Source organism: Lynx rufus, unplaced genomic scaffold, assembly GCF_022079265.1.
Source record: "Lynx rufus isolate CCGP_SWC_20201006 ecotype Redwood Valley unplaced genomic scaffold, mLynRuf1.p SCAF_8, whole genome shotgun sequence".
NCBI lineage: Eukaryota > Metazoa > Chordata > Mammalia > Carnivora > Felidae > Lynx > Lynx rufus.
The window spans coordinates 26,928,700-26,954,660 of NW_025814896.1; the positions used below are offsets into that span (position 1 = coordinate 26,928,700).

The following is a 25,961-nucleotide window of genomic DNA, read 5'->3' on the forward strand; positions in this document are numbered from 1 at the left end:
TGCTCTCCCTGCCCCCAGGGAAGCCCGCCACCCCCACCCGCAGGGCCGGGCCTTCCTCAGACTCCTCCACCCTCCACATTTTATCTCCCCGCCGCTCTTTCGCCCACCCGCTTCCTTCCCCCGTTTATGGCATTCCACTGTCCAGAGCTCAACGCTCCCCACACCCCAGACAGCGCCTGAGCCAGGGGCCCCGGAGACCCTGTCCTGATGAGGGCGGGCCACTCTGAGGCTGCCACATTGATGAGGACAAAGGGGGAGGTTGGGCCGGCCAGCCTGTCATGTCTGCCTGCAGCGAGTATACGGAACCTTGCAATCCAGTCTTCAGCCAAAACAGGCTGTCCCAACACAGGCTCCCATCACTCCCGAAGGCCAGGCTGCCAGGGGCTAAAAGCAGGAGCTCTGGAGCCCAACTGGCTGGGTTCACATCCCAGCTCTGTCACTTCCTTGCTGTGCAACTTTGAGCAAGTGGACTTGCCTCTCTGAGAACCACTTTGTTCATCCGTAACCTGGGGGTAATGATTTCAGCCCCCAGGACTGGTATGTGCAAAGCCTCATCGTACATACCATGATTACAATTCAGCCAACAAGAATGACATCAGAAGTTAAGACAGCCCCACTGAAGGGCCTGGTGGCCTCAGCCTGGTCTGTCTGCCCCTTCCTTTGCTGGGGGTGGGGGGGCGGGGAGGGCAAACTTCTGTCCCCCGACATCCGGAGGCGCCTAATCCCTACTCCCTCCCCACTGGTTAACTGGGTGGTGACAGGGAGGCAGCTGGTGGGGCCAAAGGAAGTGGTTCCAGGCTAAAAACAGGCCATTTAGTCACACAGCCAGAATCCTGCGTGGTGGCCCCTGGAAAGCCAAGGGCTGCCTCCTCCTGACCACAGCCCTCAGGGAGCCCTGATCTGTTTTGGATACAAATGAGAGGCTGACCCTCCTGCTCCTGAAGACAGCCAACTCACTGGTGAGTGTCGTTTCCACTTCTAGGCCCTCACGCTGGCCGTCCCCTCCACCTGGCACGCTCACTCCCCACGGGCTGACCTCTCAACATCCAGAGGCCAAGTTAAATATCACCTTCTCAGAGAAGCCTCCCCTCATGCCCCTGATTAGACGCCCCTAGATTATTCTCCATCTCTGCATCCTATTTGTGTCCTCCACCAGGCACCTGTTGCAACGTGGATTTATGCATTTCTACGCGTATTCACTTTTTATTGTGTCTCTGACTTAGAATGTAAGCTTCAGGGAGGAGGGGTTGGGTCTGCGTTATTCATTTTACCTACTTCCCTAGCCCGGTGACTAGCACACAGCAGGCCCTCAATAAAGGTTTGCTGAGTGGAGAAATGGAGTCATGGCCACCCGCCCATTCATCCATTCGCCCTGGGTTAAATCTCAGAGGAGCCCCCAGGGGCTCCCTGACCCAATTCAGAGCAAAAGCCCACGTCCCATGGGCCCGTGCCGTCTGGCTCTGCCCGTGCCAGCCCTGTTCTCACTCCAAACAGCCTTTGTACCTGCTCTTCCTTCTGCTGGGAACAGTCTCCACTAATATGCCCTGAATACCCTTCGATCTCTGTTCAAACGTCCTCAGAGAAGCCTTCCCAGACACTGCCCCCACCCACCCCATCAACGCATTCCAAATTCACTACTGCCGGTCAGAATTCTCCCACCTAGAATAAAGTTCCCCAAGGCCAGAGATTTGTGTCTCCTGGCTGTTCCAGACCTAGAACACTGTCTGGAACACTGTAGGGGCTGAAGAAATAGTTGTGGAACAAGTAAGCTCAGCAGCCTATGCCACCTGCTCTATCCACACACCCCATGTAATGCACTGTCTCTGGGGGGCAGGTGCTATTATTACCCCATTTTGCAGACAGGAAACTGAGGCTCAGAGAGGGCAAATAAGTAGATTAGAACCCCATTCTGTGTGACCCGAGTGCAGTCTCCCTGTCATCAGCCTGTCTCCCTAGAGGCTCATGAGACCTGCGTCTGCCTCCGGTCCCTGACAGTTCTCTTTAACCTCTCAAGCCAACCTGGCCAAGCCTCGTTCTGGCCTCCCTGCCTCCAGTCTCCCTCTCTCACTCACCAACCTCCCTGGCTTCAGAGATCCTTGTAAACCACAGATCTGGCCCTGTGCCTCCTTTGCTCAAAACCCCTCCATGTCTCCCTATTGCCATACTGGAATGCTCCAAGACAAGCTTGCCCTTAGCTACAGGTCTTTGGACATGTGATCTCCTCTGCCTGGAACACCCACCTCATGCCATCTGGAAAAGGCCTGCCCCTTATTTGCCCTCAGCTTGGATGTCACTCGCTGCCATTGAAAAGAAGAGAATGGGGGTTAGTGTCTTCTTCTGAGGCCCTCCAGCTTCGCCCTGACCCCCAACCTCCCACCTGGTAGGGTTCCAGACATTGTGAGCTCCCTGAGGGTGGGGACCGTGCCCACAGTTCACCTCTGGGTTCTAGCTTGGGGCCAGGCCCAGAGAAGGGACTCAACAAACAGCTGTGACATGATTGGATGTGTCAGAAGTAGGACTGTCTGCTTTGCATCGTGACCCCACTGTTTACTGGCTGGGAACCCAGAGACCTGTCCACAAACTCCCTGAACCTCGGCTGCCTCATCTGAATGAAATACCTAAGGAAAATACCCACTCACAGGGTGAGGATGAAATGAGTTCATAAATGGAAATCACTCAGTACTGTGCCTGGCGCTCAGTAAATCGCAGAGTTAACGTGCCGAAAGGAACAGGTGTGTGGGCAGCTGCACGCATGGGAGCTCGGCGCAGGTATGCACCTCCTTCAGGCCAACGCTGGCCGCTTCCCACCCTCGGGCAACCCTGTCACTGGCTGAATCTTTTCCCACCACTGCCCCGTTGGGTCCAAGGTGGCCAGTGGAATTCAAGGCCACTGGACGCAGACAGGAAGAGGCAGCGTCACCAGGCCTGGTGTAATCCAAACCAGATGCGGCCTCAGACCCATGGGGGTGGTCACTGTGGGCCTGGCCAAGGCCCAGAGGCAGGAAATAGTCTTGGAGGAACGCTTTCTGGGCTGGAATCAGCCAGGAGGAGCTGTTCCATTGAGGGTGTTAACCCTTCTTAGCCCACAAGGGGGTGCCCAGGACCCCAAGCAGGGAGGGGAAGCTCATGGCCCTGTGGCCCCAGGAAGCACCTTGCAGGGAAGATCACAGCGTCAGCATTGTAATGGGCCCCGTGCCTGAGGAACCGACCCACAACCAGGCACTACGGCAGGGCACAACCAGCTAGGGGATACTCACAGCTGGCACCCGGGACTTGAAGAATCACAGACCAGAGCCTTGGCCCTGGCCCTGGCTCCAGCTGGCAGGCCCCAAAGAGCCGTGGATTCACTCTCTCCACCAGGATGGCCCCTAGGGTGAGAAGCTTTTTCCTTCGAGGCTGCTGGGGATGGGGGTTCTAGTGGTGGTAATGGGGCTGGGGCCCAGGCCTGCCCAGAGGCAGAAACTCAGCCCCACACTGAAGGCTGCCACCGTAGCTTTTTTTCTGAGTGTGCTCTGTGGCCCTTGGAGGGGACAAAATCTCTCTGAACCCTCATTTCCCCATCCATATTGTTGAGTCTATATCCTTTACCTCCAGAGACCAGGGGAGGCACAAAGGAGGGCCCCTGATAAATCAGAAAGAGCTTTCCAAGATGCGCTCCTAGGAGGTGATAGGGACAGAAGCAGTGATCAGCCCTGTTCCACGGTTCTGGGTGGGCTTCCTTCCTAGGACATGTTCGTTTACTGTGTGGTCTTGGGCAAGTCGCCTGCCCTCTCTGAACCTGTTTCCTCATCTGTGAAATATGGTAAATGGGCACCCTATCCCATCTTGCGACTGTCACAATGGCCCTAGGAGTAGCAGTGGGGAGCAGAGCTGAGGCTGCCGTTTGCATACCGTAGAGGAGGAGACTGAGACTTGCACCCAGAGTCCAGGGGCCTGGGTTCTCTGCCGAGGGGCCTTCCTTGTTTTGGCCTCGGTTTCCCCAGCTGGATCCAGGCCCTGGATCTCTGCTGTGGCCGGACCTCATTTCCTCACCCCCCGCCCCACGGCTGTGACTCATCCCTCATCATCACGCTGTGTGGCCGAGGCTCAGCCTGGGTGGGGGCCAGCGACTGAGAGAACTCAGAGGAAACCACAGGCCTGGCCCAGCTGGCAGGTGGTGAGCAGGCAGGCGGGCAGGCAGGCCGGCAGGGATCTACAGCCCTGGGGGCCTTGCCCATAAGCACGAGTCCCATCAAGAGCCCAAGCCAGGCTCCCCAGGCTTCTCAAACCCTGAGTGCAAGACCCCCAGGCTTAGTCCCCAAAGTCTGCCACACCCCGCCCGTGTGGCACCTGCTGCCATGGGATGCTGCACTCACCTGCTGGTACGGGGCCAGGGTAGGGGGCGAGAACCCTGGCCTTGCCCTCCAGGCCAATATTCACGGAGGCAGGGGAGGTAGGGGTGAACTGTCAAGGTCTCGGTAGGTGGGCAAGTCCAAGATTTCTCAAAAGGTAGGCAGTGTAACGGTTAAGAGCAGGGGCTCTGGGCCCCATAGTCCGGGTACAAATCCTGGCTCTGCCATCGACGAGCTGTGTGACCCTGAGAAAGTAGCTTAACCTCCCTGAGGCTTGGTTTCCCCATCTGAGAAATGGACATAACACAGTGCCTGCCACGCGGGCTCACCATGAGTAATCAGTGCGATCATGAACACATAGAGCTGGACCAGGGCTGGTACCCAGCAGGGCTCAATGCGTGCGAACTGCTGTCCCTGCCATTCCTGCTGGAACCAGTTCACCCCAAGCAGGCAGACCTGCTGTCCCACGTAGGCCAGTCCCACCTCTGACTCAGCTGTCCTCACAGCCGGAAAGGCTGTGCCCTATTAGTGTTAAGCTCTCTTGCCCCCTGGGCTGCCCTCTCCAGCGGATGGAGCCCCCTCCCCTGCATTGTATGCAGGCCTGGGGCGGAGCAGGCTATGGCCCATGGGGAAGAGCAGAGAACAGCTCTCTCCTCCCCCCGCCCTCCTCGCAGGCCTCTGAGGAGACCCCCATCCGTGCAGCTCCAGCGAAGGCACCACAGTCCTGCCCGAACTTCTGATGCCACCCGGAGCCTCTGTTTTCTGCTCACACTTTGTTCTGGCGAGAAGCAGGGCAGAGCCTTGCTCTGGGGGACAGAAGAGTTCATTTCATGCTCCAGCTTCTGACCTGTTGAATAGCCTTCAAGTTCCTTCCCCTCTCTAAGCCTCAGTTTTCTCCTCTGTAAAATAGAAATAATAATAATATTGGGGCCCCTGGGTGGCTCAGTCGGTTGAGAGCCCCACTTCGGCTCGGGTCGTGATCTCGCGGTCTGTGAGTTCGAGCCCCGCGTAGGGCTCTGGGCTGACAGCTCAGAGCCTGGAGCCTGCTTCGCATTCTGTGTCTCCCTCGCTCTCTGCCCCTCCCCCACTCATGCTCTGTCTCTCTCTCTCTCTCTCTCTGTCAAAAATAAACATTAAAAAATTTTTTTAAAAGAAATAATATCTACCTCATAAGCTTACAGTGAGAGAGAAATGAGTTAACATCCATACAAGCACTTGACTGGACCCTGGCACACAGTAAGCATCCAATAATGGTGCTGTGACAGATGAGCAAACCGAGGCACAAAGTAGGGAAGCCACTGGCCCCGATCGCGGGCTGGGCAGTGTGGCTCCCGGGGCCGCGCCAGTAACCACCCCGCCATGCACTCAAGTGCCACTAGAGTGCCCGGCACGTGGCAGTGTTCGATGGACAATAGTCCTCTCTGACCTCACCCGAGTGCGGGCACACACACACACACACACAGGGAAGGGAGCCACATCCAACCTGTACATTTATTTACAAGGCACAAGCTGAGAGCAGGTTGGGGACTGCCCAATGGCTTTCCCCCTCCTCCTGGGCCTGCTGACCCCATCATCTGAAGCCGTGGATGACCCTTGGGATGAGGGTCCAGAGTGGCTGGGTTGGGCCAGCCTGGCCCTCAGGCACGCTTGGGGGTGGTCTCCCTGTCCCCCAGGCCTCTCCCCTCACCCTCCGCCAGGCCTGGGCTGGGCGTCCTTCTCTCACACGGAGTTCCTGTGTGTTGGTGGTCGTAAGGAAGGTGGGCGGGGGCCGGGCCGGGCCGGGCCAGATGGTGTGTACTAGGCCTTATCTGTTGGGAGCGGGGAGGCGGGCGGGGGCATGGAGGTCCTCTTTCACAAAGCCTGCTCTGTTCCCCTGGCAGCTGGGCCTCAGGAATTGGCCTCGCTGCCTTCCTGCCCCACCAAGGGCCTCCCATCCACAACCGCAGAAGCCCCACGTGCTGGGACCCCCAGCCTTCCCGTTCCAGCTAGGAGCAAGCCCCGGCCAGCGATGCCCCAGGTGAGGCCAAGCAGGGGTCACCGGGGTAGCAATTCCAAGAGGGGGAGCCAGGGAGGGGACAACAGGGCCTGTGGCATCTGGGCTGTGACAGACGGGGCCGGGGAGGGCCCTGTCTGGGGAGGCGTTAGCAGGATCGATTCAGGCCACATCTGAGGCAGCTCACGTCGGGGAAGCAGTCGCTGCGCGGGGTCGTGGGGAGCCCCGAGCCTCCCAGCCTGGCGCAGCCTTGTCCTAGCCAGCCCACCCTGGGGATCTGGCCCGTCTTCTCTGGCCTTCTGGGCTGTGTGGCCTCAGCCCCGGCCACTGTGCAGCTGCGTCCAGGCCTCAGGCGCTCCCGGGGCTCAGACCCCCAGAGCCATGAGTGCCCCCGAGCTGCTGATCTTCTTGAAGCGGTTTGCAGCACTGACGGCAATGAAGTTTTTCTGAGGGATGAGGGAGAAATGTCCCAGTCAGCCTCGGGGCAAAGGAGAAGCTGTGGTCCAGCAGAGCGTCCCCTAAGTAGGTCTCCTTCATTCCCCAAAGGCCAGGTGGAGGGAGGGTGCAGTACCCAGAGTGGCCACAGGAGGTGCCATGATACCGTATCTTCCAGGGCGCGGTCCTTATTCAACAGGTATGGCAGCCAAACCTGAGTACCTCTCTGCTCTAGATGCTTCAGTGGCTCCTATTTCGCTCCAAGTAAAACATAAGCCCTTTGCTATGGCCAACAAGTCCCTCCACCCCCTGCCTCCCATCCATCTCTGATTTCATCTCCCTAACCCCTTGCCTACTCCCCTCCAGCCTTACTGCCCACCCCACCTGTTCCTCACACTTGCCAACCACACTTCTGCCTCAGGGCCTTTGCACCGGCTATTCCCTCTTCCTGGAACATTCTTCTCCCCAGTACCAGCATGGCTTACTCCTCACTGCTTTCAGGTGTTTTGTTCACATGCTCTCTCACAGTGGGCCTTTCCTGACCACCCTATTAGGAAATGCAACCTCTCCCCTGGCACTCCTGAGCATCCTCATTCTTTTCTAGAGCCCTTCCTTAACCTCTTTTAATATCCCCCCCCCTCCCGCCTACCCAAAGTAAGTCCATAAAAATTAAAATCTTTGTCTCTTTTGTCCACTGGTGTGTTCCCCATGCCTAGAAGTGATAGATGCTTCTAGGGGGTGGGTGGAGGGTCACTACTCCAGGAGAGGAACCAGCCCGGGACAGAGAGAGAAAAGCCAACCCTGTTTTCCAGACAGGGCTAGGCCTGGTCGATAGAAACTGCCAAGGCAGGGCTGGTGGGGCCTGGGATCTGGTGCCAGGAGCTCTTCCCGCCTGCAGCCCCTCCCTCCTCCCCACCGTGTCCAGTGGTACCTTCCAGCGCCTCTTCATGAGGTATTTCTTAAGCAAGATCTGGGACTTGAGGCGGCGGTTACAGCGCTTGGCTTTCTCTGCCAGGTTGTTGAGCCAGGGGTGGGCGAGGCACTGGGCAGCGCTCATCCGGGCCCTGTGGGAGGGGGCAGTGCGGTGAGGATGGGCGGAATGCCTGCGAAACACCAGAGCCCAGCCGCTGCCCGGCCCTCTTCCTGCCCTGCAGTGCACACACAAACACACACACACACACACACACACACACACACACATACACACACAGGCACGCACGCACTGGGCTTGCACACACGGGGTTTGTGTCCTGGGGTGAGCCTCACCTCTGGTCCTTGACAATGAGGTTGGAGACAAAGTCTTTGGCCTCATCAGACACGGCCTCAAAGGTCTCCTCGTCAAAGTACCAGTTGGCAGAGAGAACATTGTTTAGGGTCTCTGTGTCATCGTCTCCCAGGAAGGGGGAGAGGCCACTCAGCCTGGAGAGAGGGGATGTCAGGGGGCAGGGAGATGAAATTGGGGACCCTGAGTCACCTTTGGGGGCTCAGGGGATGGAGGCAGACCCTAGAAGGCAGCACCATGAGCTGAAAAGACTCCCAGCTTCTTTTTTTTTAATCATTATTTTTTAAATCTTTATTTATTTTTGAGAGAGAAACAGCATGTGAGCAGGGGAGGAGCAGAGAGAGAGGGAGACACAGAATCCAAAACAGGCTCCAGGCTCTGAGCTGTCAGCACAGAGCCCGACGCGGGGCTCGAACTCACGAACTGTGAGATCATGACCCGAGCCAAAGTCGGACATTCAACTGACTGAGCCACCCAGGTGCCCCGACCCCCAGCTTCTTGAGTGGGACAGACCTGGGTTTGACTGGCTGGGTGACCTTGGGCAAGTCACTTCCCCTCTCTGAGCCTCACTCTTCTCATCTGTAAAATGGGCATAATCATCCCAGCTTCCCAGGTTACAATGGAGAAGAGGAATGATGAGTGCATGAAAGATGTCTGCTGCCCCTCTGCCCCCACCCTGAGTCATAAAGGTCTGCTGTCCAGAGCCTTAGGCTAGGACACTATGCCTTTAGGGGCCTTCATTTCTCCATCTATAAAATGGGTACAAAGTTCCCTTCTCTTGGTTCTCCCTAGCACTCCCAACCCCAGCAACCCCCTTCCTGAGGGAGTGGAGAGATGGGACCTATCCCACCAGGACCCCAGGGCCAATTTTGGCCCCAGCTGCCCACCCACATGCCCAGTCCCACAGACACCACATTCTCTCAGGACTCACAGCATATAGGTGATGACCCCCATACTCCACATGTCTGTCTTATCGGAGATTTGGTCATAATTCACCACCTCAGGTGACAGAAACTCTGGGGTCCCAAAATTCACCTTCAGCTTCTCGTTGGGATTATACCTTGGGGGTGAGAGCAAGAGCTCAGAGTGCAGACCCCAGCCCGCGTGCCAGCACCCTCCGCTCCTCCCCTGCCCCCTGCCCACCTCAGAGGCTTGCCCTGCCCTTCCCCTCTCCCCCCGCGCCCCCACTGAGGTGGTACCTCCGTGCCAGGCCAAAGTCAATGATCTTCACCAAATGGCCCGTGGTGTTGACACACAGGATGTTCTCTGGCTGAGGAGAAGGGGGTGGCCCGGATTGACCTCTGACCTGGCTCACCCTTCGTCCCCACCCAGGTCCACCCATGTCTCGGGCTCTCTGGAGCAGAGGCCCAGGCTGCCAGTGTGGGCGGCCGATCAGTGACCCCCCGGGCCTGCCTGTTCCAGGCACAGATGAGGATCCCGCAGCCCAGAGAGGGACTTTCCCAGGGCAGGGACTGTCCCCTCCCTGCCTCCCTGTTCCCCCCACCAATGTCTAACTAAGGCACCGGGTAGGTGCTCAGCCAAGGCTCCTGGGAATCCTGTGGCCCCAGCACAGGAGAGTGTGTGAGTGAAGTTCCTGTGAGGCCGGTCCCTCCCTGCTCTGGGCCTCCATTTTCTCCTCCTGTAACCCGAGGACACGGGGCTAATCTGACATTGCAAGGCAGAAACATTTTTGGTAGTTAACAATGGTTCAAAGGCAGGAGACTTCACACAAAAACCCTGCTTTCCAGATCTTCTGCACCTCCCGAAACAACAGAAGCCCTCGCCTCATGGCCACACACCGCTCGGGGTGAGTTGTCAGTGATTCCCGACGGGTGCTAGTCAGTCCCCTGGTTCCCCGGGGGCCTTCACGGCCCTGGCCTGGCCCCTGTTACACATCTGGGCTCTGTGGGCGTTTGACTAGAGCACCCTGACAGCATGCTTTCTGAAGGCGCTTTCTGAACCGAGGCATCCGCTCAGAGCAGGACACTAATGACACCCGCTCACCTGGTGTTCGAACAAAACAGAGAAAGAAAAGAAAGCTCCCAGGGTGCGACCTTTTGGGGGAAGTGACACAGACTCAGACCTCCTCCTGGTCTGAGAGTTCCCGAGGAGCCCTGGGAAGGGCTGTCGGGCCATGGGTCACCCAGCTTACTTGACCACGAAACCCCTCTTCGAGGAGAAACCTACTGCTCTCCTGAAAAAACACATTTCAGGATAGAGAGGCTTCAGAATGAGCTTCTTCCCAGGGCACTTCATTTTAACTGGGGACCTGCTCTACCCCAGGGGCAGTGGCTTTCACGGGGGGAACGGGAGGCCTCCAATGCCACGTGCAGGCACCAGCTCTGGCCAGAAACTCAGGAGTCACCCTGCTCTTTCCTCTCCCTGCCCTCTGCCTCCTCCCCCATCCAAACCCTCAGCAAATCAGACTGGCTCTAGCTTCAGAATGTAGCCACCGTCTGGCCACCTTCCGTCCCTGCCACTGGTCCCGGCCGCCACCCTCTGGGCCCTTGGTTATTACAACCACCCCTCAGATTCCCTGCCACCACGTTGGCCCGTTGGAACCCATCTCCTTACTCTCCTGGCTTCACTTGTCAGGGCGGATGCTCACAGCACACCCGCCCCGCGGGCTGTCGGAAGGCGCATACGCCCCAAACAGCTCTGACCCCAAGTGAGCCCGCGGTACAGGTGCTGGCCAGCCCCGGGCCTGCTCTGGCCTTTGCATGCTCCTCCAAGTTCACCTCGTACGTCTCCCCGTTACTCTCATGTACTTTTCACAACGCTTTTCCGGTTTCAGATGATCTCTTTGAGGAAGGTCCGTTTCCCCCACTAACCTGTAGGCTCCCGGGGGGAAAGGGGCGTGTCCTTCGCCATCCCTATGGTAACGCCCGTGCCCAGCACCGTGCACAGCAGCACAGAAGCAGCCTAGCACGGCACAGGTACTCGATACATATTTGTCGAGTGAATGAGCGAAAGGACTATCCACGAGGCCAGCGGGTGCTAACTCACCGCAGTGGTCATGCTCCGTATTCTCCACCAGCCCTGCCGATTATCCTGCAAACGTGACACCCAGCACTCACGCTGCCCCTGCTTACTCTGCACCACGGCCGGCATCGCCGAGCTCCAGTTGACCACAGCTGGCATGATGCATAAACCCGATTCGCTCTGTCCCTGACCCCCTACCTGCAAGTTACTGAGCAGGGTCAGAGGAGGGATGTGAATATCCTCTCACTGAACGTTTTTGTTAGTGCCTATCACGTGTGTGTTGCTGCACTGATGCTATACGTAATTGATTTGTTTTTCTGACTCCCCTTCTGGAACATAAGTTCCCGGAGGGCAGGCGTTTTTACCTGCTTTGTTCACTCCTGATCTCCACCACCTAGAACACTGCCTGGCAGAGAGTAGGCCCTCCACAAATACTTGTGGGATGAATCAATAAACACTCGCGGCGCCTACAAGGGGCCAGCACTGAGGCGGACGCGTTAGCAACACTTAGCAAGTTCATTACGTGAGACCGTGCACTTGGGGCTCCCAGGACTGTAAGAGATGTGTACTTAGCACTAGACTAGACGCCCTGAGAGCTAGGACCAAGTCTCTTTCACTCTGTCTTGTAGCCCTGGCTCCTGGTACTTAGTGAAGACTCAATAAACCCTTCGGGATGTATAGATACAAGGATGGAGGGAGGAAGAGAAGGACCGACGGGAGGGGCGGAGGGATAGCTGGTTGCCACCAGGTTTCAGGTGGTCGGATGCTGCTCCTGACCCCTCCCAGGAGGCCCCAGCTCCAGTACCTTGAGGTCCAGGTGCAGAACCCGCATCTTGTGCATGAAGAGGATCCCATCACAGATCTGCCTGACAAACACCATGGTGTCCACCTCAGTCAGCTGATAGTCCTCATCCACAATCCTCTCGAAGAGCTCGCCGCCCTCGATGCTGTGTGCACAGACCCCTCTACAAGCTTGCTTCCGGGCCGGCTGGCACCCCCACCCGGTCCCCTGCCCCACTGCCAGCACTCACTACTCCATGAACAGGACGATCTCGTGCGAGGTCTCGATGGCCGCGTAGAGCTGGATCAGGTTGCGGTGATTCAGCTGGTTCATAACCTCGATCTCAAGCATCACCATTTCCTGGGGACCAGGGAAGCCAGGGGCCCCACCTGAGTGTCACCACTCCCTGTCCTCCACCCTCCACCCCTCTGCCCTTGGCTGGACCTGTCAGGCTGCACCTTTCAGGTCCGGACCACTGCCCGGCCTCCTCCCTGCTGGCCTCCCTGCCTCCTATCTCTCCCCACTCCCGAGACTGTGTCCTTACTCCTGGTCATTCCTGCTGGGACACCATTCCTTTGCCAGATCTTCCCCTTCTCCTCCCGCCTGAACACGGGGGTGCCCGAGGGCCAGTCCTCCGCTCACCACTCTCCCCGGGCATCCTCCTCAAGCCCCAGTACCTGCCGTTCTATCCAAATGTAATTGATCCCCAAATACGTACTTCCACCTCTGACTGCACCCTTGAACTCCAGGCGCCAACAGCTGCAAATGCCTAACTGCCATTCCCCTTGGATGTCCAAGTGACATGCGGAGTCTCTCAGATCCAAATGAAACCCTCGATGTGGCCCCCTCCCCACAACTGAGCTGCCCTCAGCTTGCCTGTTAGCAACAGGGCATGACCCCTGGCCCAGGTGCGCAGGACATAAAGTTAGAGGCTATCTCAGATTTCCCCGCGTTCTTACTCCCTCACACCCGCCATCAGGAAACCCTCTTGGATTACAAACCCAGTCAGTGCCTTCTCACCTGCTCCATCACTGCCTTCCTAGTCGAGGCTGCTAAACTGTCACTTTCAGAGAGGCTGAAAGCCACCTGTCACACCGGTAGCTTGATAGCCACAGTAGGAATATTGACACCAGGGATATTGCCAGATGCCACAAATCAAGCCTCTCCCCCTGCCCGCCCCCTTGCCCCCCAGCATCACGTCACTGCCCAAATTTTTCCCATTTTCCTTGCGATTCTACTCCTTCATTCGTATCTCACCGCTCTCGTCACTTCCCCAGAGAGGCCTTGACCTCACCACCCTATCTTTATGGCCCCCTTGGCCCCCCACTCCCTGTACCCTGCCTCGCTTTACTTTTCCTGCTAGCGCGTCTCAGTGCCTGACGCCATGCTTTGTGCTTGCTTTTAGTTGTCTGCTCCTCCTCTCTAGCTTGTCAGCCCATGAGGACAGGGACCCACGGACTTCACCACCGGGTCCCCGGCACCTGGCGCAGCGAATGGCCCAGAAAAAGTACTCAGGAAGAAAGCAGTCAAGAGCTGACTCCAATTAATGTCCACAGCACATGTGTCTTGAGCGTCCAGGCCGAGCCAGGTCTATGACAGAGGCCTGGAGACCCGGCAGTCGAGTAGGGGAGTTGGAGAAAGGCAGAGTCAGGGAGAAACTACACGCCTTCCCAGCGTGCATAGAGCCGTGACAGAGGGGCAGGGCTGCAGGCCTCTGGGGCTCCTTCTCATGCTCTTCCCAGGCTCCAGGCCTCTGCAGGTGCTGGGTCTCTGCCTCGAATGCCCACCAGCTCACTTCTCGGCTCCCCTGCCTCAACCCAAGGGTCCCCAGCAGGTCTCTGCCGTTTCTGGCCTTCAGGCCTTCCCCCTCACGGTTCCCCTCTGGTTGAAACTCTCTCCCCTGCCCCGCCACCGGAATCAGCTTCTGCTTCAAGCCTTTGTTCTAGAGAGACCCGCCAGCTGAATCAGGAGCCTTCTCCACAGCCCCTTCCTGACCCCCCACCCCAGCTTTCCTGAGTTCCAGCCCTCACCACAACAGGTTGCTAGACGGTCATCACCTCCTCACACACCTGACTCCCTCCCTCACTTCACGTGAGCCTCTGCCCTCATTCATTCATTCATTCATCCACTCCTTCACTCATTCCTTAAATAAACACTGCCCTCGGCCTCCTCTGAACCGGGCCGGGCTGGGTGTGGAGGCACAGCTCTAGACGGGGCCTGATTACCTCGGCATTCCCTGAAGGCAGAAACCACATTCACTTCCCTTGGGGACCCCCAGGGCCCAGCACAGGGCCTGGCCCAGAGCCCACACTCATGAGTGTTTGCTGAATTGAACCAAACAGAAGGCCTGAATGTCCTGTGCCTAGAAGGGGAAGTCGCAAGGATAAGTTCACTAACTGAGGCGTCTTGTTTACGGGTAGGGGCTTCAGGCCCTGTGGCAGGGTTGTCTGCCTGTCCATCTGTCTATCTGAGTGACCCCTTCAGCAACATCAAGGTCCACACAGCAAACCCCTGGTGCAGACATACGGGTAGAGGGAGGTGAGAGGTACCCACTCCCCACTCCAAGGACCCCCTCACACTCCCATGCAGCCAGCCCCTACTACCTTGTCTTTGGGCGTCTGTTTCTTGATGACCTTGGCTGCCAGCTTGAGGCCCGTGGCTTTCTCCGTGCAGGTACAGACTGCTCCAAACTTGCCGCTGAAGAGAGAAGAGGTTGGGAGTGAAGGGGTTCCCGGGGACACAGGGCTGAGGTAGGGGGCTTGTGTTCCGTTCCCGTCTGGATCCCCCTCTGTGACGGTACGCTTGTCCCAGCCAGCCTGGCTCCGTTCGGAAGCTATGAGCTCCACTGCAGGGACAGTAGCTGAGCCACAAAAACCACGGGCACAGGACAGGTCGGCTCATCCAGAGGATGGCCCCTGGCGTGACAGCTCACAGGCTTGTGGTAAGCATGGGCCCCGGGGCCCTGGGCAAGTCACCTGCGGGTTTTTTATGAAGCACCTTGCGGGGGTCAGGGTGGTGCCTAAAACTGAAACAGCCAGGAAAATACCATTCATCTCCTATGGGCAACACTGAATGGCCGATGGTGTATCTGTGTGAGAGACGGGGGCGTGAGTGCATGTGACAGCTTGCGTACGATGGGGGTTATTAACCACGTAGAAGTAATTGTGTCCACAGAGATCATGTCCAATCGGGGTGTGTGGGGGCCTTGTACATGAAAGACGTGAGGCCCTGGGTGCTCGATGTGCTCCTGCCTGTGGGCCAGGGGCTCCGGGTCCCAGCTCTCACCCGCCCAGCGCCTCCTTGGAGTTCAGGCTGAATTGACTGTGGATGTTCCCAGGCCTCAGCTCCACGATGCGGTGGGGAAAGGGGGCTGGGGGTGGCGGACAGTCATCTGGGGAGGCAGAACAGAGCCATCAGTCGGTGGCAGGAGCTGCTGAGGATGTACCCCCCCCACCACCCCCTCCTGCCTGGCCTGGGCCCCATCCAGCAAAGTTCACCAAGTGATGATACCTGGGGGACAGCTGGCTCCAGGATAGGGGCTAGGGGGCCCAGTTTCCAGTTTCAGCTCTGCCACCAACACACAAAATGGCCTTGGGACTCTGTCAGAGGGGGCTCAGCTTCTCCTGGCACAACAATGGGGACAGCTGATTGGATTTCTTGGGCCCTCCCACATTATAAGGTAGAAAGTCTCCATCCCAAGCTATCTGCATTTCCATTAAAGAAAAAAAAAAAAAAAAAAGGCGGGGTGGGGTGGGGACGATAATGGCGGAGCGCCAGATCAGCGTTACTATGTCTGAATGATGGGGTAGGTGATTGGACCTGCCTACCATCCCCTCTAATAACACCACAAGCTGCCCCGAACTGGGCACCGCCCAAGGGCAGGGCGAGGGCGGGAGGAGACAGGGAAGGCGGTGTTTGGTAGGGAGAGGCTGCCACCTAGCGGTGACGACGGGGAACAGCGGGCCCTGGCGGCCCACAGGCTGAGTCATCGGGAATGGAAACCTCTTTATAAATAGCAAGAGGCAGCAGGGAAGCCGGGCTGGTGATACATTTGACGGCCCTTGGAGGTTGTTCAGGTCCCGTCACCCCGAGGATGTGATTTCTGAAGGGGGCGGGGCAGAGGCTCTGCTGCTGCTTGGGGGAGGAGGCAGTGCTCCTGGCCGCTGCCCAGCCGCCAGGCCCTCCCACCCTGTCTGGGTGGCACCGTGCCGCTGACCAGGCGGGCTGACTGGGCTTCCATGGCACCTCAGCCTGGAGGAGGGGGGTGTCAGGACACTCTGGGCTCTCCTGACCCCATCTCACCCCACCCCCACCCCTGCTGCACCCCTGCCCAAGCCTTTTCCCTACTCAGCTGATCCCCAAGCCCACTCATGCTCTCTCTATGTCTCCTCCTTAATAGACCACTAACCCCCCAGCTCCTTGTCTGACCATCAGTTAAGGCCACTCCACAGTCCTGCCCCATCTCACGTGCCCAGCTTCCTTGGTCACTGCTCCCATACACATACACCTGTGCTCCTCAGTTCATGAACCCTCTATGGCTCTCATGACCCTCCCTACCCCCTCCAGGATGCAGTTGAACTACCAAAGCTTGGCCTTTGAGCTCTTCTACAGACTGACTTTAAATTCCACTGTCCAGAGAGTTGGTGCTGCTCCAAAACCTGCCTAATTCCCCCCCGCCCCGCAACCCCATCGTAGACAAAGTAGAAGAGAGTGCAAAAAGTGAGCTCTGGAGTGGGGCTGTTTGGACAGGCACAGATCCTGTCCTGGCTGTGGATTTGGGGCACTCGCTACATTTCCCCTTCCCCAAGCCTCGGTTTCTCCATCCGAAGGGACCAGGAACTTGTACTTCTTAGAGTTATACGACACTCAGTGCTCCAAACTGGGAGACATGGGGACATCTGGGGAGCCCCTCTCCCTCCCCAGTCCCCAACCTGCCCCTGGCCTACCCAAAATCTGGAAGCAGTCCTCTTCCTTGGCTGTGGGACCAAGGGCCTGCCCCACCTCCGATTTCTCCGAGGGAACAGCCTGGAACTCGATCCCCCTTGAGGTGTCCCCTTGCACCTTAGCCTGGCCATCCTGGCCTGGAGCCTTCTCTCCTGCTTCCTTCTGGCTGCCTGCCGGGATGTCCTTCCCTCCTTCTGCCACCGTGGCTGGCCCGGGATCCGCGGGGCCGGGGGTCACAGGCACCCCTTCAAAGATGAGCTCTGATGCCTCATTTGGGGGTTTCTCAGCTGGCAGCTTCTCGGGCCTAGAACATGACGATGCAGAGATGATGCCTTTAGCAGTCAGAGCTGTGCTTTGGCCTCCGGGAGGTCTCGATGCTTCCAGAGCCTCTCCTGCAATCTGGAGCTAATACAATCCCCCACCGCTCCCTCAAGTGCATGGGGTGATGCATCCAAATTCACTTTGAATGAAGTCAAGGGACATTAATAATACCATAAATGTCTGTGGTCACTATCTTGACTATCAATGCACTAACAGATCATTAATATCTACTAATAGGATTGTTGTTTTGGTTAATTGTTATGTGGCTACAATTAGGGACAGTGTGTGGCTCTTGATTCACGAAGACCGTGGTAATTCGATAGATCACGTATCAGTGATATCAAGGTATTAACTGATATTAATATATAATTCTGACTGATACGGTGTTACTACTGTGGTTTACAATACATCTCAATATCATTCATGTGGTTAGCATTCAGGTAAGTCTAACAGATTGCCTAAGACTGGTGCTATATCATGCTTATGAAAGTATTAGTAATGATCTATCAATCCGATTATTAGTCATCTTTTCGCATTATAGTAAGAAGGTAAGTTATCTTCCCTACCCACCCACCCCCGCCCCGATATCTCAGTCCTGCCCTTGGCTAGAACCAAGTTCATGGAGGAAGGGGAACTCTGGACTCCAGATGCTTAGAGAAGAGGTCTTTGAGGACCTCTCTGTGTTGACATTCCTGGTGTCTATGAATGCTCACCACGCCCTGGTTTCTGCAGGGGCACAAGGTAGTGGAGCCAATGCCCAGGACAGATGCTAGACTGTCTCAGAACCACCCAATCTAGCGCTGAACATGGTGACAACGAAGCCCAAAACAGAGGAGCTACGCATGACCTCTGGGGCCAGAGCCTCAGACCCGTCCCCACTGCCGGACAGGGGGCATTCACCTGGAGATGATGGCAGGACAGCTCGGGCTGTGCAGAAAGGCGGGGGAGCCCCTCCTGGCCCCTGCTTGGCCCTCGGCTGCCTTCTTGTGTACCTTGGGCTCTCCGGGGCCCTGGCTGCCTGAGGTCTCCTGCTTGGCCTTGGGCTTCTTGACGCTGGCCTCCGCTGTCGCGGTCTGCTGGGGCAGGGCTGCTGCCTGCCCAGCGCTGCCCTCCGCAGGGCCCCCACCCAGGTCGCCTTCTCCCTCGGGGCCCTGGCTGCTCGTTGAGGGTTGGGCCGGGGACCCGTCCCCTTTCTCTAGGGCATCGGCTTTGGCGTCTTTCTTCAGGGTGGGTGGAACAGGTTCTTTCTTTGGGTCTGGGGGCCCAGGTTTTTTCTTTGCATCCGGGGGACTGGTTTCTTCCTTTGGGTTTGAGGGGCCAGGTTCTTTCTTCCCATCTGGCGGCCCAGGACCTTTCTTTAGATCTGGTGGACCAGGCTCTTTCTCCGTAGCCGGGGGTCCCTCACCTGCTGTACCTTTAGGTGCCTTGTCTGCAAAGGAAGTGAGACACCAGTCAGGATCCACCCACCACCCCCAGCCAGGCTGGCCAGAGACCAGCTCTGGGCCCAGGTGCCTACCTAGGCAGCGATTTGCAAATGCTGGTCCCACTGAGCCTCTGGGGCCATCTGATGGGCTCTAGAGATGGGCTGCCGGGACCTGGGAGGCCCTTTTGGGAGACTTCTGGTCCTCTAATGCGCCTTGATGCCCCCACTGTCCCTTGCCCAGGATGTTTAGATGCCATGCATGGGGGCTTCCCATTTTCCCGTTCTTTCCAAGGAGGGCTTCATGCAGGCCCTCAACCCAGCCCAACATCACCCAGAGATAGTTGTAATTTCTGGGTCTTTCATACGCCATACAAAAAGGCCTGGGGCACAGAACTCCCACTGAGGAATGGGCCCAGCCCTGGATTCAAACGCCCCTTCCCAGGCTCCTCCCTCTGTCTCCTGCCCCAGCTTGGCACCTGTCGATGGGCTCTGGATTCCCAGCTCGACTGCTCCGTTTGCTGTCGCCATGAGGTAGGGAGGCGTGTGCTTCTGCTTGTCTAACTCAAGTCTTTCTAGCTGCAGAAAGAAGAGTGAGGTGTGTCAGGCTGTCAGATTCCTCCTCTTGTCTGGCCGAGAGGAGCCAGGGCCAGCTGACTGAGGGGAGAAAGGTACCTGGAGCAGAGAGGGGCAACTTGAGGGCCGTCTGACTTGCAGCGGCTGCCCAGAAGCAGTCCTGGGGCAGTTGTAAGGGATTGGGCTGGGTGGGCAGAGGCGGAGGCAGGGGCGCGGGCAGGGGAGGCGGGGACGGAGGAGAGGATCTCTTACACCAGGGGCCATGCAGCTCGGACTGCCACCACCTGTCACTCTTGGCCCCCGTTCAGAGGACACGGCATTCTTCCCACAGACCGACTGGGGGGAGAGTAGTGTTGGGAGAAGCAGGAAGAGAAAAAGGAGGGGGGCATCTGGGGCCCTGAGGGAGCAGCCTTTTCCCAGGCCTTGCCCGGTGTCACCGGCTTGGACAGGATCAGGAAGGGGGCCTGGCACACCAGGGGGTCTCGGGCGGGGCTGGAGGACAAGGCTATGCTCAGGTCGGGCCCTGGCTCTGCCCACCTGCGTGCCACGTCTCCTGAGGTTTCCCAGAAGCTGGTTAGAGCCATGCAGGCCTGAGGCTGTTCACCCTGACCCCCCTGCCCAGCTCTGTGCCCATGATCCCTGCCCCTGGCATCCAGACCTACTTGGGGCATCTTTGGGTAAGAAATTGTCTCGGGGACATTTGCTCAACATGCCCATGGGCCTAAAAGCCTTTTCTTTTGAAGATATGTTTTTCTTGGGCTCCCCGGGAGACAGAGGCTGCCCCAAGCAGCAGCGGGAGACGGTCAGTGCTCAGGGCCACCCCACCAAGCAGATTCGTTCTCCCCCGAAGCCTGTTTGGAAGGAGGGGGCTGCTGGAGAGCCTTTTGCAAGGGTCCTCAAGTGCAGTGGTGACCTGGGGGCCACTCAGGCCCGAGGTAATCAAGCTGAGATGGGATGAGGAGAGGTATCCAAAGAGCCTTCCATCATCCAGGGGCTGCCTGCCCAGAGCCTGTCTCTGAGGGGGACCTTGAGAACTGGCTGAGCTGAGTGTCCCGGAAATAGCCCTGGAGTGGGCGTCTGGGTTCAGGTCCTCGCTGTGGCGACCATCCTGTCCCTCCACCCGTGCTCTCCCACGTGGAGGAAACCACCCCTGCCCTCGGAGGGAAGGGGGCGGAAATGACCAAAGCAAGCAGCACGTCTAAGCAAGGGGGAGATCACGGAGCGGTAAAAAAGATCGAGGATGCTGTGAACGAAATGATACGAAGCCATCTCCAAAATGGGGGGGGGGGGCGCGATTAAAGCCATGTGCAGAATATGCTATCATCGGGGCAAAAGAGGGTGATCTCTATAACACACAAACTTTCACTGTATTCAGGTAAGAATGTCTTTGGGGCCGTAAGGAAGAAACGGGGGATCGGAGGTAGGAGGGAGACATCACTGCACACCCTTTCACTTTTTCTATTTGGACCGTGAAGTATGTGAACGGAATACCAGTCAAAATGAGTGATTTTTTTTAAGGGAGCAAATGTTGGGGTTGTTGGCAGAAACTAATAAAGACCGAAGTTGGAGTTCCTTCTCCAGTCTTGGTGACTTTTGCCCTTCCTGGCCCACCTGTCCTCCGTTTCCCTCCTTCGAGGTCCAGGTGAAAGTCTGCCTCTTCTGGGAAGCAAAAATCCTCACGAACGCCTGTCTAGTACTCAGCAGTGTCCCACGGCCTTGTTCCCAGTGCTCTTATAAAGATCCACTCGTGTGATATTCAGAACAACCCAATGAGCTAGGTACTATTCAGATGGGGAAACTGAGGCACGGAGCAGTTAAGTCGCTTATCCAAAGCCATATGGCTTGTCAGGGGCTGCATTAGGATCTGAACCCAGGAAAGGAGCTCTCTCTCTCTCTTTTTTTTTTTTTTTGAGGGCCTGCGGTTAGCTGTCTCCATGTTGTCTGAAAACCTCATCTTCGTAATCACTCTGTGGGGCACTTCCATCCTATTTCCTAGAATAGAAGACGGGGATCAAAAGAGTAACTTGCCCAAAGTCACTCTGCAAGGAGTGGAGCCAGAAACGTCCTTCCTTAAAGCCCAAAGTCCTCTTTCTTCCCTAAAACTTCCCCGGCCTCTGTCTTGCCCTCCTCTCCCTGCCAGGTATCCCCTTTGTGGTCTGATGGCGTCCTGAAGGTTGAAATGCTTCCTTTTAATTTTTTTTTTTAATGTTTATTTATTTTTGAGAGAGAGAGAGAGAAAGGAAAAGGGGCAGAGAGAGAGGGAGACACAGAATCCGAAGCAGGCTCCAGGCTCTGGGCTGTCAGCACAGAGCCCGACGCGGGGCCCGAACTCACGAACCGTGAGATCATGACCCGAGCTGAAGCTGGACGCTTCACCGACTGAGCCACCCAGGCGCCCCCGAAATGCTTCCTCTCCATGTGTGTTACTGGGAGCCCCTGGCACCCTACTTGGTGGTTCCCACAGCATGTTCTGGTTTAGCTTGAAACGCTGGACGCTCCTGCTTTGGCCTCCTTCAGCTCCAGGCTGATCCCACCATTGACAGTCTCTGGGAGCCCCCCCGAGGGCAGGGGCTTTATGGTGCTCACGTGCGTCCCCAGCACAAAGTGTACTTGCCAAGTCAGTGTTTGGTGAGTGACTGACTAGCAGGGCTCCGGACGGGGTCTGTGGGATCTCTCTAGTATGATGGCCCTTGCTGACATTCCCGTGTTACTAACTGGTTGTCGGTACTGATCAGTTACTGAGTCGGTGCACACTAAGTGCCAGGCCTGACTCTGCCAAGGGCTTTACGCAGCTCACTGGATCCTCACAAAGGACTCCAGGGCTAAGGATCAGGCCATTTTAAAGGTGTGAAAGCTGGGGGGCGCCTGGGGGACTCCGTAGGTTAAGCGTCTGACTCTTGGTTTCCGCTCAGGTCACGATCTCACGGTTCGTGGTTTGGAGCCCCACGCTGGGCTCTGTGCTGACAGCGAGGAGAACCTGCTTGGGATTCTCTGTCTCCCTCTCTCTCTCTCTCTGCCCCTCCCCCACTCATGCTGGCTCTCTCGAAATAAACGTAAAAACAAAAAAAAAAGATGCAGAAGCTGATGCCGAGAGAAGGTAAGAGACTCTTCCCAAAAGTCACACAGCCATTGAGTAGCTGCAAACTGTTCGGATTTGAATCCGGCACCACCTCCTGTCGAGACCAAAATCCGAGCTGGGACAACATAAGCGGCTTTATTTGCTACATTTGTTACTGTTATGCTTCCCAAATAACTGGCCTCTCTTAAACTCTTGGTAAGAGGGTGAGGCCCCGGGGTAAGCAACTTTGTGACAACACACCTCCAGGGCAAGGGTTAGGAGCTCTGAGATCAGCCACTGAGGCTTGGACAAATGCAGTCGCGTTTGAGCACCTCCCTCATAGGGGGAGGTATATACAGCCTGTAGAAAACGGGGAGGAGACATTCTAAGTGCTGTATAAATGTCAGTTCTTCTATCCCCATTTCACAGATGTGACAGGAAAACTGAGTCACAGGGCAGACTCACAGAGTTGGGTTTGAACCATCTAAGCTAAGGCTCAGCGCATCACCCCTCTGCCCCATTGCCTCTCCCAGGGTGGCTGGGAGCTTTAGGGAGCACACGGTATATGTAGAACGCTTGGCACAGTGCTGGCAGCGTGATAATGTTGTGGACGCCCCAGGTAGACGGCTCAGCTGTCCCTGCGGCTCCTCCACAGGCTCCTCCACAGTCCTTGCCCCGCTGGGATGAGAGGCTGGCCTGGTTCCGGGTCCGCGGGATTGCCTGCAGCTCGCCCAGGGTTAAGCTCAGCTCCGCCAGCTGCGCCCTGGGAGTCCCCGGGGTTCTTCTCATTTGCTCTCTTGCAGGCACAGGGGAGGGGTGCGGGGAAACCTCCCAGCCCAGCGGGGGGCTGCCAGAGACCCTGCCCACCCTTAAGAAGGGGCTTTCCCGGCCTGCACCAGCTGGGCTGCCGCCCTCTCTGCCTCTACAGGGGCAGGGCAGGAAGTGGGGCAATGCCAGGACCAATTAAACCCGCCAGGGGAATTAAGGTCAGCAGGATGCAATTATGCCTGTTGGATTTAACAAGGCCAGAAGGAAGGTTTCTCCAGCCAGAGTTCACGGCTCCTTAGGCCTCTTGCCCTGGATGGCTCTGCATTCCAGAAGCCTGGGCTCCCAGGCTCACCCATCCCTGGGAGAATTGCTTGGGAGTCGAGGGGTTAACTTCACCCGGGCACTGCTCCCCTGGCTCCTGGAAGGAAATTGACCCAGCCAAGAGGCTTTAAAAGGCCCTGCTCAGAGAAGACGTTTCCCAGCCTGACCCTCTCCCTGCCTGGCTGTGATGGAAAATCCAGGGAGTTGAGTAACCTTTCTGACTCCAAAGAGAACGGCCAATTCCCCTCCAACTTTCCTGTGGTCCTGACATGGGAGCCTCTCAGGGCGGTTTTCTCCTGCCCTCTCCCACCTCGGGCCCCTAAGCCTGGCACTCTGAGAGTACCTCTCAGGCCTCTGGGAGAGGCCTGGGTGAGGCTGTCCTTACAGCAGACTCTGTTCTTCCTTCTGAGGCTGATAAGCAGCATCTATGGACACTCTGTGTGGCAGACTGAACAGAGATCCCTCTGGAAGCTCCAATGACACACTGATCCATCTCAAAACCGTAGTTTCATTGCTAAGATTACATACTGAATGCTCTACTCTGTGGCAAAGACCAAAGTGGCCACTTTGGGAACACAGATGTTGAAGAATAGCTATAGAATCACCACATAGCACATTTTTAGTGAAAACTGATTGCAAAGTCATTCATGAAGTAGGATCCTTTTTTGTTGTTAAAAACATTTATTAAGAAAATGGCAGGGGCGCCTGGGTGGCTCAGTCGGTTGAGCGTCCGACTTCGGCTCAGGTCATGATCTCGTGGTCTGTGGGTTCGAGCCCCGCGTCGGGCTCTGTGCTGACAGCTCGGAGCCTGGAGCCTGCTTTGGATTCTGTGTCTCCATTTCTCTCTGCCTCTCCCCTGCTCATGCTCTGTCTCCTTCTCTCTCTCTCTCTCTCTGTCAAAAATAAATAAAACAGGGGCGCCTGGGTGGCGCAGTCGGTTAAGCGTCCGACTTCAGCCAGGTCACGATCTCGCGGTCCGTGAGTTCGAGCCCCGCGTCAGGCTCTGGGCTGATGGCTCGGAGCCTGGAGCCTGTTTCCGATTCTGTGTCTCCCTCTCTCTCTGCCCCTCCCCCGTTCATGCTCTGTCTCTCTCTGTCCCAAAAATAAATAAAACGTTGAAAAAAAAATTAAAAAATAAATAAAACATTAAAAAAATTAAAAAAAATAAAATGGCAAAATGTCTAGAGGGATGTAAGTATACATATTTAATAGGTATGGGAGTAGAGATGGTTTTCATTCTTGGGATTTTCCAAGTTTTTTTCGAAGTGACCATTGGTGACTCTAAACAGCTTAATAAATAATTTGAAACATATCAGTATGGACACAGGTTTCTACAATTCAAGACAGAAAGGGGTATGAGCTGTATATGAGATAAAAAGACAACACAGATTGGGACTGATGGTCAGGGAAGGCTTCTCAGTTGAAGGCCTGGCTCCAACAGGCTTTCAGTACCCAGGCTCCAGAGCTGGTTTTAGATGAAGCCACCTTAGCAGGGAGCCCCGGGACTCTGTCTCTATAACCAGCATGCGCACCCAAGTCTGAGAACCCCCAAGTCAGAGGACCCGCTTTGAGGCGCTCCTGAGAGAACGCCACTGGTGTAGCTGATGAGCTCTCAGAGGCCTCTAGAGCCTGGGCCATGCTTCTCAGCGCTGATGCAAGTGGGAAGCGTCTGGAGGGCTTTTACAACTCCCGAAGCCTGAGCCCCTCCTGAGTTCAGGTCAATTAAATCATAATATTGGGGAGGTGCAGCCCAGAATGGTGGTATTTTTTAAAATCTCCCCAGAATATTCTGATGTGCAGTCAGGGTTAAGAACCACTGCTTTGAGGCTCTCCCAGGACAAGAACTTCACCTCGTTTCCTTGAAATGCCCTTACAAGTTAGGGTACAGGGGCACCTGGGTGGCTCAGTTGGTTGAGCATCCGACTCTTGATTTCAGCTCAGGTCATGATCTCACGGTCATGAGATCGAGCCCTGCTTGGGAATCCCTCGCGCTCTCCCTTTGTCTCTGCCCCTCCCCTGCTCTTGTGCACCTTCTCTCAAAATAAATAAACTTAAAAGACACACAGCTTCGGATACAATGGCGCGCACGGCAGGCGTTCCCTTCGGACTTGTTGTATGCACGGTGCCCCCTGTCCCAGTAACTGGGGCTCTGGGGGTCTGGATCCAGATCCAGCTCAGGTCAGTCAACTTTGTATCCCAAGGATCTGGTACAAAAAGTGGTGCCATTGTTAATAGTAATAGCCACGAATATTTATTGTATATTTACCATGTGCCGTATTAATTCCTTTGATCTTCATAGCAACTTTATGAAGTAGATACTGCTATCACTCCCATTTCCAAGAGGAAACTTGAGGCACAGAAGAGTAATTTGCCCAAGGTATCGGAGACAGTGTTCCAGTGGTGCTGAAATTTAAACCCAAGCCATACGGCTCCAGGGCCCCCATGCTTAATTCCTACCCGTATCACTAAATGCCTACAGAACAAAGAATTTGTGAGTGAGTGAGTGAGTGAGTGGAGAATGTTTGGACTATGTCATCAGGTTGGTAGCCCAGGGCCTGACATTCGGTAGGTGCTCGGTAAGTGTTGAAGAGTAAATGTTCCCACTTTGGCGGGGCCCTGGGACAATGGGAAACCTTCACTTTCTCGCTCTCCCCCATCTCAGCCCAACTCTGCAGCAATAAACAGCAAAGCCAAAAATAGCCATGTAATGACGTCAGAGGAACAAGGTCATCTGAAAATTACCCAGGGC

The 25,961-nt window shown here is 56.4% G+C and overlaps 1 protein-coding gene across 1 annotated transcript; it reads right to left on the reverse strand.

Annotated features, from left to right (window-relative positions):
* Window positions 1–6,689: 6,689 nt before the first annotated feature.
* Window positions 6,690–19,020, reverse strand: MYLK2 (myosin light chain kinase 2). Its single transcript, XM_047069876.1, has 13 exons — window positions 18,969–19,020; window positions 18,421–18,498; window positions 17,970–18,312; window positions 16,751–17,052; window positions 15,090–15,195; window positions 14,408–14,501; window positions 12,055–12,164; window positions 11,829–11,970; window positions 9,241–9,311; window positions 8,973–9,101; window positions 8,026–8,178; window positions 7,691–7,823; window positions 6,690–6,770 (listed from the first exon to the last, which is right to left on the reverse strand). Exons 1-13 carry the CDS (start codon window positions 19,018–19,020, stop codon window positions 6,690–6,692), a joined length of 1,794 nt encoding a protein of 597 aa, XP_046925832.1.
* Window positions 19,021–25,961: the final 6,941 nt, after the last annotated feature.